Source organism: Notechis scutatus, chromosome 3 (genome assembly GCF_049901735.1).
Source record: "Notechis scutatus isolate UNSWTSFEM ecotype Mainland chromosome 3, rNotScu1.2, whole genome shotgun sequence".
NCBI lineage: Eukaryota > Metazoa > Chordata > Lepidosauria > Squamata > Elapidae > Notechis > Notechis scutatus.
The window spans coordinates 9,826,557-9,844,496 of record NC_142011.1 but is presented as its reverse complement, the minus strand read 5'-3'; the positions used below and the strand labels follow the sequence as shown (position 1 = coordinate 9,844,496).

General features: G+C 43.4%; 1 protein-coding gene across 1 annotated transcript in view; it reads left to right on the top strand.

Annotated features, from left to right (window-relative positions):
- COL9A3 (collagen type IX alpha 3 chain) overlaps window positions 1-17,937 on the top strand; it is a 64,010-nt gene extending 46,073 nt beyond the window's left edge. Inside the window, exons 24-32 of the mRNA XM_087959190.1 lie at window positions 451-522; window positions 2,447-2,482; window positions 6,955-6,999; window positions 9,580-9,612; window positions 10,743-10,889; window positions 12,263-12,317; window positions 12,838-13,020; window positions 14,715-14,792; window positions 16,519-17,937. Coding sequence (XP_087815316.1) covers window positions 451-522; window positions 2,447-2,482; window positions 6,955-6,999; window positions 9,580-9,612; window positions 10,743-10,889; window positions 12,263-12,317; window positions 12,838-13,020; window positions 14,715-14,792; window positions 16,519-16,694 — 825 coding nt within the window. The 3' untranslated portion in view covers window positions 16,695-17,937. The remainder of the gene's footprint in view (window positions 1-450; window positions 523-2,446; window positions 2,483-6,954; window positions 7,000-9,579; window positions 9,613-10,742; window positions 10,890-12,262; window positions 12,318-12,837; window positions 13,021-14,714; window positions 14,793-16,518) is intronic.
- Window positions 17,938-17,940: the final 3 nt, after the last annotated feature.

Genomic DNA, 17,940 nt, shown 5'->3' with positions numbered 1-17,940 from the left:
TTAAGATGTGCAGACTTCAATGCCTAGAATTCCCCAGCCCATACGTCTTAAAGTTGCAGAGGGCAAGAAACACTGAAGTAGAATACGTGTATATCCAATTATCCAGTCTGCTCTTCCCAACACTCTTCTTTCCTGTGTGGCTGAGGAATTCTGGGAGTTGAAGTCCATACATTCTTAAAATTGCTATGTTTGAAGAAAAACAGGTATAACTGAAAGTAGTGACTCATAGGGATCTGTAATATGGAGGTTTGCCAGGTTGCCAACCATCAATTTTTGAGTTCAAAGCTGGCTGAGATATTTTCTCCTTTTCAGGCTGTTTTAATCCACCTTCTGAAATGTTGCTGATTTCAAATAACTGGGCAGTTTGATTCCAATATGAGATCAAATCCCTTTCTCCCTTTTTCCCCCCAGCTTTCTCTCTTATTTCTCTCTTTTCGTTTAACTTTCCAGGGTCGTGCAGGACCAAGTGGGGAACCGGGCCGTCCTGGTGCCACTGGGCTACGGGGTGAATCCGGCCAGCAGGTAAATCCTCTGCAAAAGTGAATGAATGAGCCGATGAGGCTCTGATGAATGTAACTTCGATGAATGCAATATTCTTCTGGGTAGGGCTGCCATATTTAATGTGTTCCTTCAATCAATTTGGTCATGTGAGTCAGGGGTCCCCAGTCCCCTGGGCTATGGCCTGTTCAAAACCAGGCCGCAGGACAGATGGTGTCCTGACCCAGCTCCCCAAACAGGACAAACCCTCTGTAAACAATCAACGATTCCTTTATTAGAAGCTCCAGCAGCCCCGGCTAAAAGTTTCTCTCTCACTACAGGTTAACAAGTCCATCCATTCGAAAGATAAATAGTTGTCTGCCACACTTATTCATCTCCGCCCCCTGCCTTTTATCCCCAGAGCTAGGGTGGGGCTTCGCTAGCAGCAATGGCTCTTCCATCCCAAGGACCGGCCCATAGATTTCCACTGCTCTCCTCTCCTCTGCCTTCTGCACCCCCACACGTCAGGCACTGGACCCAGCTGCTCCTTCTCTTCCTCATCAGCCACCTCCAAACCTGGGGGCTGTTGACTCTCCATCTGAGGGCTGAGGGACACCTCCAGTGGTGGGATTCAAATTTTTTTACTACCAGTTCTGTGTGCATGGCTTGCTGGGTGTGGCAAGGGAAGGAGACTGTAAAATCTCCAGTCAGAGGTGGTATTTGCCGGTTCTCTGAACTACTCAAAATTTCCGCTACCAGTTCTCCAGAACTGGTCAGAACCTGCTGAATACCACCTCTGGACACCACCACCACCACCACCCCTCTCCCTCTCCCTCTCTTTCTCTCTCTCCCTCCCTCCTTCCCTCTCTCTCTCTCTCTCTGCCAGCTCTATTCCCTCTTCCTACTCGGAGCTCTCAGTTTGCCTTGATGTTCCCACGCCTCCTCCTCTTCCTCCTCGGATTCGGCTGCTGGAGGGGCCGGCGGCCAACACACCACAACAGATGGGAAAGCATCCATGCATGAAGCTATAATCACACAAATGGAGCGGCCCCTGCATGCACAAATGGAGCTGGGCATGCGTGTATGTACACCTGCCACTCACTCACCACCACTGCACCGGGCCAGGCCACCAAGCTGGAAAATTTGGGGGCCACTGATCTAAGTTACAGAATCAATTTATAATAATTCCGCTGAGGGAAGAGGGCTGCAAAGCAAGATTATTATTTTTTTACTGCATAAATGTTAGTTGTTACTGTCCTTAAATTATCAGTACTAGTATAACAGGGTTGGAAGGGACCTTGAAGGTCTTCTAGCCCAACCCCTTGCTCAAGCAGGAGATCCTACACCATTCAGGACAAATGGCTGCCCAAGCTCTTTTTAAGAACCTTCCTAAAAAAATAATTACTATTGTTTTCCCTGTTATAGAAAATTAAAAAAATTTTTTTGAAGACCAGTTATTTCAAAACACCTGTTGGGTGGAAGGCGGAGCTTAGCGGCAGCTCCACCCACACTGTGACGTATGGATTCATTGCATGTGATGTCACTTTAGAACATGAAATGGGCGGAGCCTGCCACCCGTAGCTCATGCATTTCCTGCAGTGTTTCTCACCCTTGGTAACTTTAAGTTTTGTGGATTTTAACTCCCAGAATTGACCTGGCTGGGGGAATTCTGGGAGTTGAAATCCACACCTAGCTTCAAATTGCCAAGGGTGAGAAACATGATCTATTGCAAATACGGTCTTAAATTTAAGCAATAAACTTAGACGCAATAAACATTTTAAATCACTTTGTGGTGAGAGGAGCAGCAAACAAATTTAATAAATAAATAAAGAAATTTTAAAAACATTCAGATGCAGACGTACCCAGTCCAAAAGGTACTTATTTATATTATGTTCTTGCAACTTGAGAAACTCGCTGGCCAATTATTTTTGGCAATTCTTTTTCTTGCTTCTTCTTTATTTGTTTCCAGGGTCCTACTGGGGTTTCGGGACCCAAAGGTAACCAGGTAAGATAAAGATCTCAATTTTTCGGATGCATAAATCATATTAAACCATGGCTTGTCTAATCCTGGTTTATAGCATAAATCTCAGTGGCTGGACTCATCCAGTAAGCTAGCCATACAGATCACATTATGGTTTGATCATGGTGTGAAAAATTAGTTCATGCCCCTAACAGCTCATGCAGAGGTCAGCTGATCCAGGTTTGGATCGGTTCACCCAAACCCTTTGTTCCGATTCTGCACGGTTTGGAGAACCAGCAAATCGGACCACCAGCTGGCCATGCCACGCCTGTTTTTAGGGCCGTTTTCAGCCATTTTGGGGGTGAAAAACGGCCTGGAAAAGTCCTCCAAAACAGCCTGAAAACAGCCTGAAAAATGGCCTGAAAACAGCCCGAAAACCAGCCTGAAAACGGCCCAAAAATGGCTTGAAAATGGTGCAAAAACAGGCCCAAAAATTTAACCCGTTGTTAAAACATTTGCAGCCCCACCACTGAGCACATGTGTAATATTACCCAAAGCAACACACGTTCCATCCTTTTGGTAAGTGTGTTGTGCAACACTGCACCCGTGGCATGAAAAGGGCAGAGCTGATGTTGCAGAAAGAAGAGGCTGCCGTTTGTTCTTTGGTCAAAGCTTCAAATCATGCCTATCTGACCAAGGAGCGAGATGCAATGGGTGAAGTCTGGATTCATTTCCTTTAAACAAGCTACTATTTGGTAGAGTTATTTCAACAGTGAAATAGGTTGATGGAGCCCTGGTGGTGCAGTGGTTAAACTGCGGTATTGCAGGCAAACTTTGCCCACAGCCTGAAGTTCGATTCTGACGGGACTCAAAGTGGACTCAGCCTTCCATCCCTCCAAGGTCGGTAAAATGAGGAGCCAGATTGTTGCAGGCAGGATGCAAATAACACTTACATGGTAAACCACCTAGAGCAGGGGTCTCAAACACAATTTACCTGGGGGCCGCTGGAGGCAGAATCTGGGTGAGGCTGGGCCGCACATAGAAGTGTTTAGCCAGCTAGCGACGCATGGAGAACACACTAATATTATACTTTCATATCACGGTGGGGGCCACAGGATATCGTCCTGCGGGCCGCAATTGGCCTGCGGGCCGCGAGAATGAGACCTCTGACCTAGAGAGTGCTGCAAAGTGCTATGGGGCAGTATAGAAGCTTAAATTCTATTACTATTATTATTGCTATTGAAAGACGGCATAAAAATTAAAACAAATAATTGGGGTGCAAATATCTTGACTACCACTAGATGGCAGCGTATTAATTAAATTTCTGCCTCTCCATATTTCTTCCACAGCCAAAAGATAGAATCAGAATAGAGCTGGAAGGGACCCTAGAGGTCTTCTAGTCCAGTCCCCGGCTCCAGCAGGAGATCCTATACCGGTGGTGGCTAACCTTTTTCGGCTCCCATGCCTATAATTGCATGCGTGCTCATGCGCTCGCGTGCCAGCACCCAGAAGGCAATACGTCCTGGGCCTCTCCCACACCCTGCACATGCGCGCGTGATCCCCCCACCACGCGCCATGCATCTCTGCGTGTGTGCGTACGATCACCACCACACAACATCCATATCCCCACGCGTTGTGTATCTCTACACATGCGTGCGTGTCTCCTGTGCCCCCCTGCCCCCCTTGTGCATGCGCGCCAAATACCCGACAATCAGCTGTTGGGTGGCGGCGGTGCGCGTGCATGCGCAGTGAGGCTCTTCCGGGCGAGTTCTCACGTGCCAGCAGAGGTGGCTCAGTGTGCCACTTCGGGCACGCATGCCATAGGTTCACCAACATGGTCCTATACCACTCCACACAAATGACAATCTAGTCTCTTCTTAAAAACCTCCAGTGATGAAATACCCACAACTTCTGGTGGCAAGCTGTTCCACTGGTTAATTGTCCTTACTTTCAGGAAGTTTCTCCTTAATTCCAAGTTGCTTCTCTCATTGATTAGTTTCCATCCATTGTTTATTTTCCTGCTCTCTGGTGCTTTGGAGAATAATTTGACCCCCTCTTCTTGTGGCAGTCCCTCAAAATACTGGCAGACTGCTATCGTGTCACCCCTAGTCCTTTTCTCTAATAATGTGCTGTAATTCTATTTTTAAAATCATAGGCTTTTAACAAAATGTAGAGGTAGTCTTTGACTTACAGCCATTTGTTTAGCGACCGTTCAGAGTTAGAACGGCACTGGAAAAAGTCACTGAGGACTGGGGCCTTGCACTTATGACTATCGCTGCATCCCCAAGGTCACGTGGTCAAAATCCGAGTGCTTGGCAACCAGCATATGTATTCACAGTCTTTCCAACATCCCTGGGTCATGTGATCGCCATTTGCCACTGTCCTAGCTGGCTTCTGACTGGCAAAATCAATGAGAGATGCCAGATTCGCTGAATGACCTCATGATTCACTTAATAACTGCAGTGATTCACTTAACAACTACGGCAAAAAAAGGTAGTAAAATTGGATACGAATCACTTAAAAATGGTCTTGCTAAGCAAGGGAAATTCTGATCCCAAGTGGAGTTGTAAGTTGAGGACTACTTGTAGCTACAACTTGAGTAGTTCCTTCTTCAGTTAAGTTCGAGGCGGTTTAACGTTACAGACGTATTTTGGCATCCTTTTTCCTTAGCACATTTGTTGATCCCGTGTTTTTCTTTACTTATTCGCAAACCAGATTTAGAACCACGCGTGGCTGCCTGCTCCATAAATGTGAGAAAGTGTGAATTGTGTAGAACTGTGTAATACAAATTGAGCATATTTTATTCCTGTCCTTGACAGTAATTTTCCACACACTTGAACAAGGAAGCCCTCTTCTGCTTTAAATGAGAAAGTTTACTTCTAACCAAGAGCAGCAAATTTTATTTTATTTGTTTATTTTGTCAAACCTGTATTAGATAACAAATATAATTAGAACATGATTATTAATACATGAAATGGGTACGATTAAAAGGGAGACATTAGGACAGGGACGGTAGGCATGCTGGTGCGCTTATGCACACCCCTTATAGACCTTTTAGGAATGGGGTGAGTAGACAGTTTGAAGTTTTTGAGGTTTGGGGAAGAAACCACAGAGTTCAAGGTAGTGCATTCCAGCATTGACCACTGTTGCTGAAGTCGTATTTCCTATTGACTGGATGTAACTCATAAAATTATTGACAAGCATCCCATTAAAAAATGCCCTTCATTGAAGGTTTAGCTTTGAATTGAAGTCATTTCTGTTAGGGATAACATTGGTTACCTAACTAAGTTTGGATAAAATAATATATAAACTATGTTAGTGAGTTTAAACTGTAAACTAAGTATTTTGGGTGCGGTTGTAAAATCATCATAAGAGGGAGCAAGAGAGCTCACTGTTTCCCTGGCTTATACTGGATTGCTGACAATGATAGATTGATGGTGATAACTGCGTGTTTGATGAGAGAAGAAAAGGGGTTTGATTTTTCTTCATATCTCTGACTGCAAAAGAGATATATCACTGGACTGATTGATTGTAAGTTTAATGAACTCTTTTTCGACACTGGACTTTGCAAACTGAATAACCCCCGGACTGACTGAACTTAGTGTATGAAATATGGACTGTTTGACTATGCTATAACTCTTGCTGGAATAAAAACTATTTAACTTGCACAGTGTATCTGTCTTACTGAGTTTAAGCTACTACAACGTTTTGTCTCACATATCTGCCTGCCTGCTAGACTGCCGTTGCACGTTCAGCTAGGGTGTATATCCCTAACAATTTCTTAGAGCTCAAAGCTTTGAGTTCAGAGTCCCAAAGGTGATTTTTTTTTTTTCAAAAGGCAACTGGACTTTGTAGTATTTTTTTTTTCCTTTGAAAACATTTCACTTCTCATCCAAAACTTTCTTGGATGAGAACCGAAGAAGCTTCTTGGAAGAGAAGCGAAACACATTCAAGGGGAAAAAAAAATACAAGTAAGTCCAGTTTCTTTTTGAAAAAGCGCCTTTACCATGACCTGAACGAGTGAGAATCTCCATAGATATTTGAATTCAGAGCTGTGCTGTGCTATAAAAGGCTGGATAATTTGATTTAAGACCTGGACAATCCCAATTTGCGCTAATAATTTCGACCTAAAAGAGTTGATCATGAATATGATTGAGCAATGTTTTGGAGTTGCTCTAAAAAGGGGTATCAAACTCGACTTCATTGACGGTTAGGGTTGTGTTTGACCTCAGGGCGGCTGGGAGGGGCGGCATGACCAGAGTAGGCATGGCCAGCTCAACATCACTCGTGCCGGGGACACATGTGGTGGCCCAAGCACTCTGCTTGCAAAAATGGATTCATGACCTCCATTTCCAACTGCGATGGCCTCCTGCAACCCTCTAACAGCAAAAATGGAGCTTGCAAGGGCCGCACCTGGCCGTCCTGACTCCATTTTTGCTGGCAGAGGTACTATGGGCCAGTCCTTCACTGTGGTTTTTTTTAACATATAAATGTATTCTTTCTATTTTCATCTGCAGGGCATTGCTGGAGCAGATGGACCACCTGGAAGTAAAGGAGAACTGGTATGTAATGAAAATAGACTGGGTGAATTTGGGCCAATCACCAGGAGACAGAGAGTTCTAGTCCCGCCTTAGGCATGAAAGCAGCTGGGTGACTTTGGGCCAATCACCAGGAGACAGAGAGTTCTAGTCCCGTCTTAGGCATGAAAGCAGCTGGGTGACTTTGGGCCAATCACCAGGAGACAGAGAGTTCTAGTCCCGCCTTAGGCATGAAAGCAGCTGGGTGACTTTGGGCCAATCACCAGGAGACAGAGAGTTCTAGTCCCGTCTTAGGCATGAAAGCAGCTGGGTGACTTTGGGCCAATCACCAGGAGACAGAGAGTTCTAGTCCCGCCTTAGGCATGAAAGCAGCTGGGTGACTTTGGGCCAATCACCAGGAGACAGAGAGTTCTAGTCCCGCTTAGGCATGAAAGCAGCTGGGTGACTTTGGGCCAATCACCAGGAGACAGAGAGTTCTAGTCCCGCCTTAGGCATGAAAGCAGCTGGGTGACTTTGGGCCAATCACCAGGAGACAGAGAGTTCTAGTCCCGCCTTAGGCATGAAAGCAGCTGGGTGACTTTGGGCCAATCACCAGGAGACAGAGAGTTTATTTTATTTTATTTATTTATTTATTTTTGTCAATTGCTTACAAGATAATAGGTATAAGTAAAAACATAGTTATGAATACATGAATACATATAAGAAAAATAAAAAAAGTAAAAGAAACAATAGGACAGGGACGGTAGGCACGTTGGTGCGCTTATGCACGCCCCCTACAGACCTCTTAGGAAAGGGGTGAGGTCAATAGTAGACAGTCTAAGGTTAAAGTTTTGGGGGTTTTGGAAGAAACCACAGAGTCAGATAGAATATTCCAGACATTGACCACACTATTGCTGAAGTCGTATTTCCTGCAATCAAGTTTGGTGCAGTTTACCCTGAGTTTGTATCTATTGTTTGCTCTTGTGTTGTTATGGTTGAAGCTGAAGTATTCATTGACAGGTAGGACATTGCAATGTATGATTTTATATACTATACTTAATATATATATATGGTATTCAGCTTTGTTCTGGTATTTTCCTACGTCATTATTGTGCTTTTAAAGTTGTAGTAATGTTTCGGCAGAATCTCATCTGCCATCATCAGGCTTCTGTATAGTGTTCGTCTGTGAGTCAGGCCTAGCCACTATAGAAAACCCTAATCACAGAATTATCAGAGAAGCCATAGAGATTGAAAAAAGACCTGAAAGCATGAATAGAAGAGATGATTCCACCAGACTGTCAATTATTTGGAAGCCTGCACTCACAAACAAACAAAGCTCCACACCACAAGCCAGGCAAACACCTGGTCACAAACAGACCCCCCCTCGATACCTCCAGCTCAAACACACCCCAACCAGGCACCCAGATGAAACCTAGCTTCCTAATAAATGATAGCCTCCATTTACTCGGAGCCAAGCTGCACTAAAAGCCTCCAATACAGGAAACACAATGTTGCCAGCCAATCAAGACAAAAAAAAGCCACAAAACAGACAGAAGATATTTGAAACACCAATCAAGCAGAACACAGCAAACTCCAAGACCAGTAAACACAGACCAAGACTCCCAACCAATCAAGATGAAGAAAAAACCATTCTGGCACAGCAGTAGGCTAGCACCAAATTTAAAACTGAAACGGCTGTGAAGTCTGTCTCACAGATGAACACAGTACAGAAGCCTGATGATGGCAGATGAAGAGAGAGAGAGAAGAGAGAGAGAGAGAGAGAGAGAGAGAGAAAGAGAAAGAGAAAGAGAAGAGAGAGAGAGAGAGAGAGAGAGAAGAGAGAGAGAGAGAGAGAGAGAGAGAGAGAGAGAGAGAGAGTTATAGTCCCACTTTAGGCATGAAAGCAGCTGGGTGACTTTGGGCCAATCACCAGGAGACAGAGAGTTCTAGTCCCGCCTTAGGCATGAAAGCAGCTGGGTGACTTTGGGCCAATCACCAGGAGACAGAGAGTTCTAGTCCCGCCTTAAGCATGAAAGACTGACTGAGGAATTCTGGGAGTTGAAGTCCACACATCTTAAAGTTGCCAAGACTGTATTAGAGCTTTGCATGGTGATTCAGTGGTCCTGGGATCTTTTTAATTTTATTTTTAACTAACTCCTCAACACATCTGTAAGCCTCTGGAGCAGAGGACTCGGAACTGAAGCTATGTTACAGAATGAATCAGCTTGATGAAGGTTACTCTAGGGAAGACCCCAGTTATATTCACCCACAGTGATGGAAATGCACAGTGTATTCCCCACGCTCTACAAAGGTTGAAACTTATGGTCCTTCCAGCCCTAGCATTCTTTAATTCTACTTCATCCCCGAGTAAGTTGTTTAGATCCGGGGTCTCCAACCTTGGCAACTTTAAGCCTGGCAGACTTCAACTCCCAGAATTCCCCAGCCAGCATTGGAATTCTGGGAGTTGAAGTCCGCCAGGCTTAAAGTTGCCAAGGTTGGAGACCCCTGGTTTAGATGATAAATTTGGGTGGCATATTTGTGAGCTGCAATGAAAAGCAATCCGGGTTCTTCAGCTTCATTTTGGTTTCCAAATAACTTTATTTCATTTTTTTTCTTCTTTCCTAGGGCCCTTTTGGAGCTCCCGGACAGAAAGGGGAAGTGAGTATCCTATGCTTTCTAGAGAAAAAAAATAAAATAAAACCCATCACCTCTGGTCTTTTTCATTATATGGATTTGTACTCATTTGTCTGGTGGCTTTTATTTTTGAAAAATCTGCGAGGTCGCTGTCAGAGGAAGCTATGGAAAGGAAAGTGAATGTCCCCTACAGAAAGAAGGCTTCCAGATCACTTGCCCACCATTCCTATATTTCATTTAAAAGTCCTCACAAGCAGAGAATACAGAAGGCCAACAATATAGCAGCCAGTGCTATTTGCATGTTATGGTAGGCAGAGGAAGACAGGAGGGCAATTCCAACAAAACATATAGGAGAGAGAGCACACCTGAAATATTGCATCCAGTTTTGGTCCCACATTACAAAATAGAGGTTGAGACTTTGCAAAATGTGCAAAGAAGAGCTACTAATTTGATTAAAAGCCTTGAGACAAACATATAGGAAGAACGGTTGCAAGAATTGGGTATGGCCAGTCTAAAGAAAAGAAAGACTAGGGGTGACATGAGAGCAGTCTTCCAGTATTTGAGGAGCTGCCACAAAGAGGAGGGGGTCAACTTATTCTCCAAAGCACCTGAGGACAAGACAAGAAACAACGATTGGAAACTAATCAAGGAGGGAAGCAACCTGGAATTAAGGAGAAATTCCTAACAATGAGGACAATTAACCAGTGGAACAGCTTGCCACCAGAAGTTGTAGACGCTTCATCACTGGAGGTTTTTAAGAAGAGAATGGACAGCCACCTATCTGACATGGTATAGGGTCTCCTGCTTGAGCAGGGGGTTGGACTAGAAGACCTCCAAGGTCCCTTCCAGCTCTATTCTCATTGATTGATTGACCCAGTTTGGTGATATGGATATGGTGCTGTCTAGAAGCTAGAAGACATTGAATTCTAGTCTCGTCTTGGGCATGAAAGCTGACTGGGTAACTTGGGGCCAGTTTTAACCCACCGTCCTTCGCTTAGGTAGTGCCCATGATGGTTTCCATCAGCCATATATCCAGATCATGAATAGAGTTTTGCTTTGCTTTTGCAAGTCAGCTGTGTCCCTCAGGTGTTTTTAGGCCCAGTTTGGAAGCCACAGCTTCTCCATTTGGGATGTTCTTCATTCTTCTTTTGCAGGCGGGACAGAGAGGAGAGCCCGGCCCGAAAGGAGCCCTTGGCCCCAATGGAACGGCTGGACTCCCAGGAATTCCAGGCCATCCTGGCAAAATGGGTTTACAAGGAGAGCAGGGAATCCCTGGGATTGCGGGGAAACCAGGCCCCCCGGTAAGAGGTTCTGGACAAACCCTTGTGCAAATGTTTGTTGGTCCTTACCTGCCCATCTTTTTTTTCTTCCTATTCCTATTCCAATTTAAAACTCATTTTCACTGTGCTACTCCTAATACAGATAGTATTATAAGGGCCACAATTGAGCCCAAAATTTCTGTTGTTAAAGTGAAACATTTGTTAAGTACTAATACCATTCTATAAAGCCTTAGTAAGACCACACAGCTAGAGTACTGCATCCAGTTTTGGTCACCACACTATAAAAAAAGATGTTGAGGCTCTAGAAAGAGTGCAGAGAAGAGCAACCAGGGTGATTAGGGGACTGGAGACCAAAACATATGAAGAACAGTTGCTGGAACTGGGCATGGCTAATCTAGAAGGACCAGGGGAGACATGATAGCAGTCTTCCAATATTTGAGGGGCTGTGACAGAGAGGAGGAAGGGGTCAAGCTATTTTCTAAAGCACCTGAAGGCCAGACAAGGAACAATGGATGGAAACTGAACAAGGAGAGATTCAACCTGGAAATTAGAATTAGAACTAGAATTCTTTTATTGGCCAAGTGTGATTGGACACACAAGGAATTTGTCTTGGTGCAAACTTTCTGACAGTGAGAACAATCAACCAATGGAACAGCTTACCTTCAGAAGTTGTAGGAACATCATCACTTGAGACTTTCAAGAAGAGATTGGACTGCCATTTGTCAGAAACGGCGTAGAGGGTTGGATTAGATGACCTACAAGGTCCCTTCCAACACTGATTATCTGTTATCTGTTAAATGAGTTTAGCTCCATTTTATGATCTTTCTTACCACAGATGTGAAGTCGTAAGTCAAGGACTACCTATAAAACATTCAGTCTAGGAATTAATGGGAGATTGTGACTGGTGCAGAGTTCCTTAGGGAGCTTCCTAGTGAGATATCATGACGTTGGAAGATAAATGACAACTCTGCGATTGAAAGTCACAAAAATCTCTGGTGCAGACCAAGTTAGCAGAGGGTACAGTAGAAGTTCCCAATGAGACCACAACTCTTATAAAGGTTTTCAAAATATCATTGCATAATATTAGGGACAGGGGAGTAATGGCTCAGCAGTTAAAGATGCTGAGCTTGTGTGCTGGAAAGTTGAAAGCTTGGGGTTCAAGACCCAAGTGGTGCAGGGTGGGGTGAATTCCCGTTACTTGCTCCCTTCTAGCAGTTTGAAAGCATGCAGATGCGAGTAGATAAATACGTACCACTTTGGTGGGAAGGTAACAACGTCCCGTGCTCCTTGGTGTATAGTCATGCTGATGACATCATCGCAGAAGCATCTTTGGACCATGCTGGCTCCCTTGGCTAGAATTGAACATGAGTGGAAATCTTTACCTTTAATTTCAGGGAAAAGAAGCTAGTGAAGAACGCATCCGAGAACTCTGCCATGGAATGATCAGTGGTGAGTATAGCTGCAAATCCTTGGGCAAGGAAATCATATTTATTTTGCTAAATGGATTGTCGGTGACAAGTCCTACAACCCTGAGCAAATTCTTGAAAGAGATGCTTCTTGAAATCAGATGGACTTCGGAGAGACCTGCCTGTCTGTCTGTCTGTCTGTCTATCTATCTATCTATCTATCATCTATCTATCTATCTATCTATCTATCTATCTATCTATCTATCTATCTATCTATCTATCTATCTATCATCTATAATCTTTATCTAATTTTTCTGTGTTTTTTTTTTTTTTTTGCATTTTTTTAAACAGCCTAAAGCCCGCAACAATTTTGGAGCAGTTGGCTTATATTCAATCTTTAAAAGGAGCTAAAACCGTTTTTTATCCAAAATGGTTTGGGATGCTTTATTTTATAGCAAGATGTTTGCAAGCTTCTCTGGGAATGCTTTGAATTCTTCCACTGTATCCACTGACAAGTCAAAATCCACCTTTCTTTGTTTTTTGTTTTGTTTTTTTAATTCCAGAGCACGTTGCTCAGTTAGCTGCTAATTTAAGGAAACCGTTGGCTCCTGGACTCATGGGGAAGCCTGGGCCCGTTGGACCTCCGGGGCCTGCTGGGACAATGGGGAGCATTGGACATCCTGGGGCTCGTGGCCCACCTGGATACAGGGGACCCCCAGGGCATTTGGGAATTCCTGGTCCCAGAGGTGAGTAAAGCCCCAAAGAGGTTACAGGTAGTCCTCAACTTACAATCATTTATTTAGTGACCGTTTGAAGTTACAATGGCACTGAATAAAGAGACTTATGGCCATTTTTCACACTTTATGACCATTGCAGCATCCCCATGGTCACCTGAACAAAATGGCATGTATTCATGTTGTCAGGATTCCAGCAATCCCCTTAATTAAATCATGATTCTCGAGCCAACCTTCAAAAAACTTCAAGGGATTCATTAGAGACGACATACCGGCACTGTCCTGTATGAAGCCAACTCTCGCATATGTGATTTACAGTCATCTGTGACCCTATTTCCCCCCTTCCCCCCGGCTGTCTCATTGTGATGGCCTGGAGTGTAACACAAACGTAACAAAATCCAAAACATAAGTAAATGTCCTTTAATGCCTCCAACTTGGCCCAATGTTCAATAATTCTCAGTTGGAGATAAAACTTATTCAAAAATAGTCTTCAAAAGAAAGCAATACAGCCTGAACTTAATGAGCAGATAGAGGTGAAATAAAAAACCAAAAAAACTACAATGAAGGAAATTCCACAACGGACCAGGATAAGTAATTACCAACTTCAAGGAGATAACAAGGCACAGTCTGTTGGAAGGACGCCAACCAAAACAACTTCAGCCCAAAATAACACACGCTTTGCTTCTGGCAACGCTGTGTTTTAACCGTCTCTCTTATATACTACTCTCCCCAGCTGCAACCAATGAGGGGGATCATGGCCACTTCCTCTCTCGTAAGCCAAGTTGTTCCCTTCTCTATTCCTCCCTGCGTGTCCTAGGATGAAGAGGGAATGGGCCTGGTTCTTCCTCTGACTGCCCAGCCGCCCTCTGCCCTTCCCCAGCCTCCTCCACAACTCCGAAGCCACACTTCCACTCGCTGTTAGCGGTTCTTCCTTTCCATCAGAGTCTGACTCTAACAAGGGCATGGCACTCATAAACCAGATTCTCCAATTGAGCACGTTCACGGGCTGGGTGTCATCATTCATGTTTTCCAATTAAATATATTTGCGGGCAAAAGCTCTGGTATTTTAGTTACAATCTTTTAAAGAGAAGAGTTGGAATGTACTTTTGCTTTCAAACCGCTGCACTGCCCTTTCAGATTTCCCTCCTTTTTTATGGCAACTACTAAAACAGGCATAGGAATGTTTTATGAGTTGACATATGTATTCATAGGCCTTGTCTGTGGAGATTCTGTCATCCAGGTCATGGTTGTTCCAAAGGTGCTTTTTTCAAGAGGCAACTGAACTTTCTGCTTTTTCTTTGAAGATGTTTCGCTTCCCAGCAAAAGAAGAAGCTTCTTGGATGAGAAGCGAAACATTTTCAAAGAAAAACCAGAAAGTCCAGGTGCCTCTTGAAAAAAAAAAAAAAGCACCTTTGGGATTTTTTGCCACCTTCTAAACAAGCAAAGTCAATCGGAAAGCCCGTTTCCCGTAACAAGCCACGTTACTAACTTAACAGTGGCAAGAAAGGTTGTAAAGTGGGGCAAAATTCACTGAACAAGAGAAATTTCGGGGGCCGCTTGTGATCAGAAGTTGAGGAGTACCTGCAGTGCATTAAAACTTACGAAAGATTGATCTACAGTCAATCATCCCAGATTGATCTTTCTTTCCTAAGTCGGTTCACAAAGGCCATCCTTTCTGATGGATCGAATTTATTTAAATTTTGCAGGGGACTCAGGTGAGAAGGGAGACAAAGGGGACACCGGCAAAGGCGTTGATGGACCTGTTGGAGATCAAGGGCCGCAAGGTAAGTTGAAAAGAATATTCTGCAGGGGAATTGTCTACGGAGATTCTCAATCATCCAGGTCATGGCTGTCCCCAAAGGTGCTTTTAAAAAGGCAACTGGAGTTTCTTCATTTCCCCCACCCCTTGAAAATGTTTCACTTCATATGCAAGAAACTTCTTCAGTTCTAACTGGATGGTGGGAAATAGATGGATTTATCCTCTTTGCAGACCTCATTAGCACTCTGAAGGTTAGTCATTAGCTCTCTGAGAGGTGTTGAGGTCACCTGGGGATCTATCTATAACCTCAGGGTCACTGGAATCAGAGTGCAAATCGGAGGTGGTATTCAGCAGGTTCTGACCAGTTCTGGAGAACCGGTAGCGGAAATTTTGAGTAGTTTGGAGAACCAGCAAATCCCACCTCTGACTGGAGATTTTACAGTATCCTTCCCCTGCCACGCCCATCAAGCCACACCCACAGAACCGGTAGTAAAAAAATTTGAAACCCACCACTGATGCAAATGGGTATGGAACCATGAAAACAGGTCGTATTCAGCCGGTTCGGACCAGTTCTAGCGTACCAGTAGCGGAAATTTTGACGTTTGGAGAACCAACAAACACTACCTCTGGTTGGCCCTGCCACCCTCCCCCGCCCTTTCCTGTCCTACATTCCCTTGTTTTTAGCTCCGTTGATTCGCGCGGCAGAACGGATTGCCGCGCCTCAGCTGAGGTAAAAAACAGCATAGCTCACCAGTGTTGATACAGAGGGCGGGCTTTGAGCCGTGCATGCGCAAAGCACTCTCTCTGAAGCAGTAGGAAAAAAATTGGAAACCCATTGCTGTATGAAAACCATCTTTGGGACTTTCTGCTGGTGAATGTTCCTACTTTCCTAAACATCAAGACTGGATGTTCATGGCTTTCTCTGGAGGCTTTATCTTTTTGTTATAAATTAAGAAGGGCTTTCAATGTGTTTTATCTGGATATTTTTGAGTGTTTTAGCTTTTTTCTTTATCACTTTCTATTACTGTACATATGAATATCTAAAAAAAAAACCTTTTTGAGCCATTAATAGGCGTGGGTGCCTTAAATGAATCAAAACTTAGCTGTAATTTGAAATTCAGAGTTTTCTAATGAAAACCTGATTATTTTAAAATGCAGAGAGGTTGATGTCTATTGAAGGATGCATGAACGTAAGACATAAAAATGACTTACAACATTTCTCATGCCAATTAGATACACCGGGCAAAATTGGAACCTGAATATGTATTTGTTTGGGAAAAAGCATACCATGCTATCTTCAAATTTTGTTGGGACTTGTAGGGGAAAATGTAACTAATTCAAGGAACCAAGTGGCAATTTGCAAAGGTAAGAAACTGAGCGCAGCTGAAATTGACAGGTTTCTCCATGTCAACCAATCTAGTTCAGGGATCTCCAAACTTGGCAACTTTAAGACTTATGGACTTCAACCAGGTTTCCCTAAGACTTGTGAACTTCAATTCCCAGAATTTTGCAGCCAGCCTTCTGGAGTTGAAGTCCGTAAGTTTTAAAGTTTTCAAATTTGGAGACCTCTGCTCTAGATCAAGAAGTCTAGATCAACACTTAGATATGGAGGAAGAAAAATGTCCCTGACAACACACTTAGCTTTAAAACCAAACCAAATCAAAAACTGTAGTTGTTTTTATAGCTGGTGGCTTTGTCCTTGAAAATATGCTGAATAACATGCTGAACTGTTTTGTTTTTCCCCTCCCAAGGACCACCAGGGGTTCCTGGAATCAGGAAAGATGGTCGGAATGGTGCGCCCGGTGATCCTGGGTTACCAGGGGACCCTGGAAGACCAGGTTCAGCTGGAGCACAAGGAACTCCAGGACTCTGTGACACGTCTGCCTGTATGGGAGCTGCTGCTAGGGGGAAATTCAAGAAATCGTAAACCTGCATGAAGTTGAATGAATGAAGTGAGGAAAGGAACACAATATTCAATGGAATTGTTACCAAAAGAGAAAATTTGCAGCTCAGGGTTGAAGTGGTGCTCTCTGAGCTTGATGGTTTTCTTGCAGATGTTTAGCTACCCAACTAGGCAACATCATCAGTGCATTGATGATGTCACCTTGTTTGGTAATGAAACATCTGCAAGAAAACTTCCAACCTTAGAGAAGACCAAGGACCCCAGAGTGGAATTGCTCATACACATTAAAAAAAGAAACATTGTCCTGATTGAAAGAAAGTTAATAAAATGGATGCTATATTTCCATTGGGGCGGCCGGGGGCAGAGATCAATATACACATAATGGACCCTGTAATTAATTTCTATTTCATACCATGTATAAACAGAACAAGTTCTTTGAAGAGATATACCATTATTCCTGAAGTATTTTCCAGTTAACAGTTTCCCTCTTCCTAAGATTATACCAGTTTTTGCAATGACTGTACTTGGCACTGTTTGATGTTTATTAATCCCATTTTACTACTGGTAAAATAACAGATGTAAATGTTGTATTATTTGGCAGATGATCCAATGGTAGATACCTGGGCAGGTGATTCAGACAAAATGCAGACATAGTCCTGTTAAAGAGGGATACTTTGCAGAGCTCCCTATTTTGACTGGGGTTCACAAATGTAAAACGGGTGAATTGAATCAACCTGGATGATTAAAACTACCGTTTATAAAATGTGCAGAATTCGCAGATTCCCTTGAAATTCCTTCCCTAACATTTTGTGCCCACAACAGCTTAATCTACTGGATCAAAAGCCATGTTGGACATCCATCTGAGTTTTTGTGGGTGTGAGTTGACCACAAGTGCACCGGAAACAGATTCTGCAAATGTGATATCATGATATATTTAGAGCCCACTCTAGGATGTGAACTCTTAATGTCTAATTCTAATGCACGGGTTATGAGGAAAAAATGTGCACACATCTGTTTCTTAAGAGATAAATTTAAACATTTCTCCATTATTATAAAGGAGATTCAGTAACAACACATTATACCCTTTCTACAATGTATTGATACAAACCCGAAGTACAGAAAACAAACACTATTGAAAATGAGTGTATACTGTAAAAATAAATTTAAAAATTGTAATATTGTGCCTGCCTATTTTATAATAGGCTAATTCTGCTTTGTTTTTGTTTTTTTATTTGGTGATTGAAAATAAAGGGGCCACACAAGTGTGGAT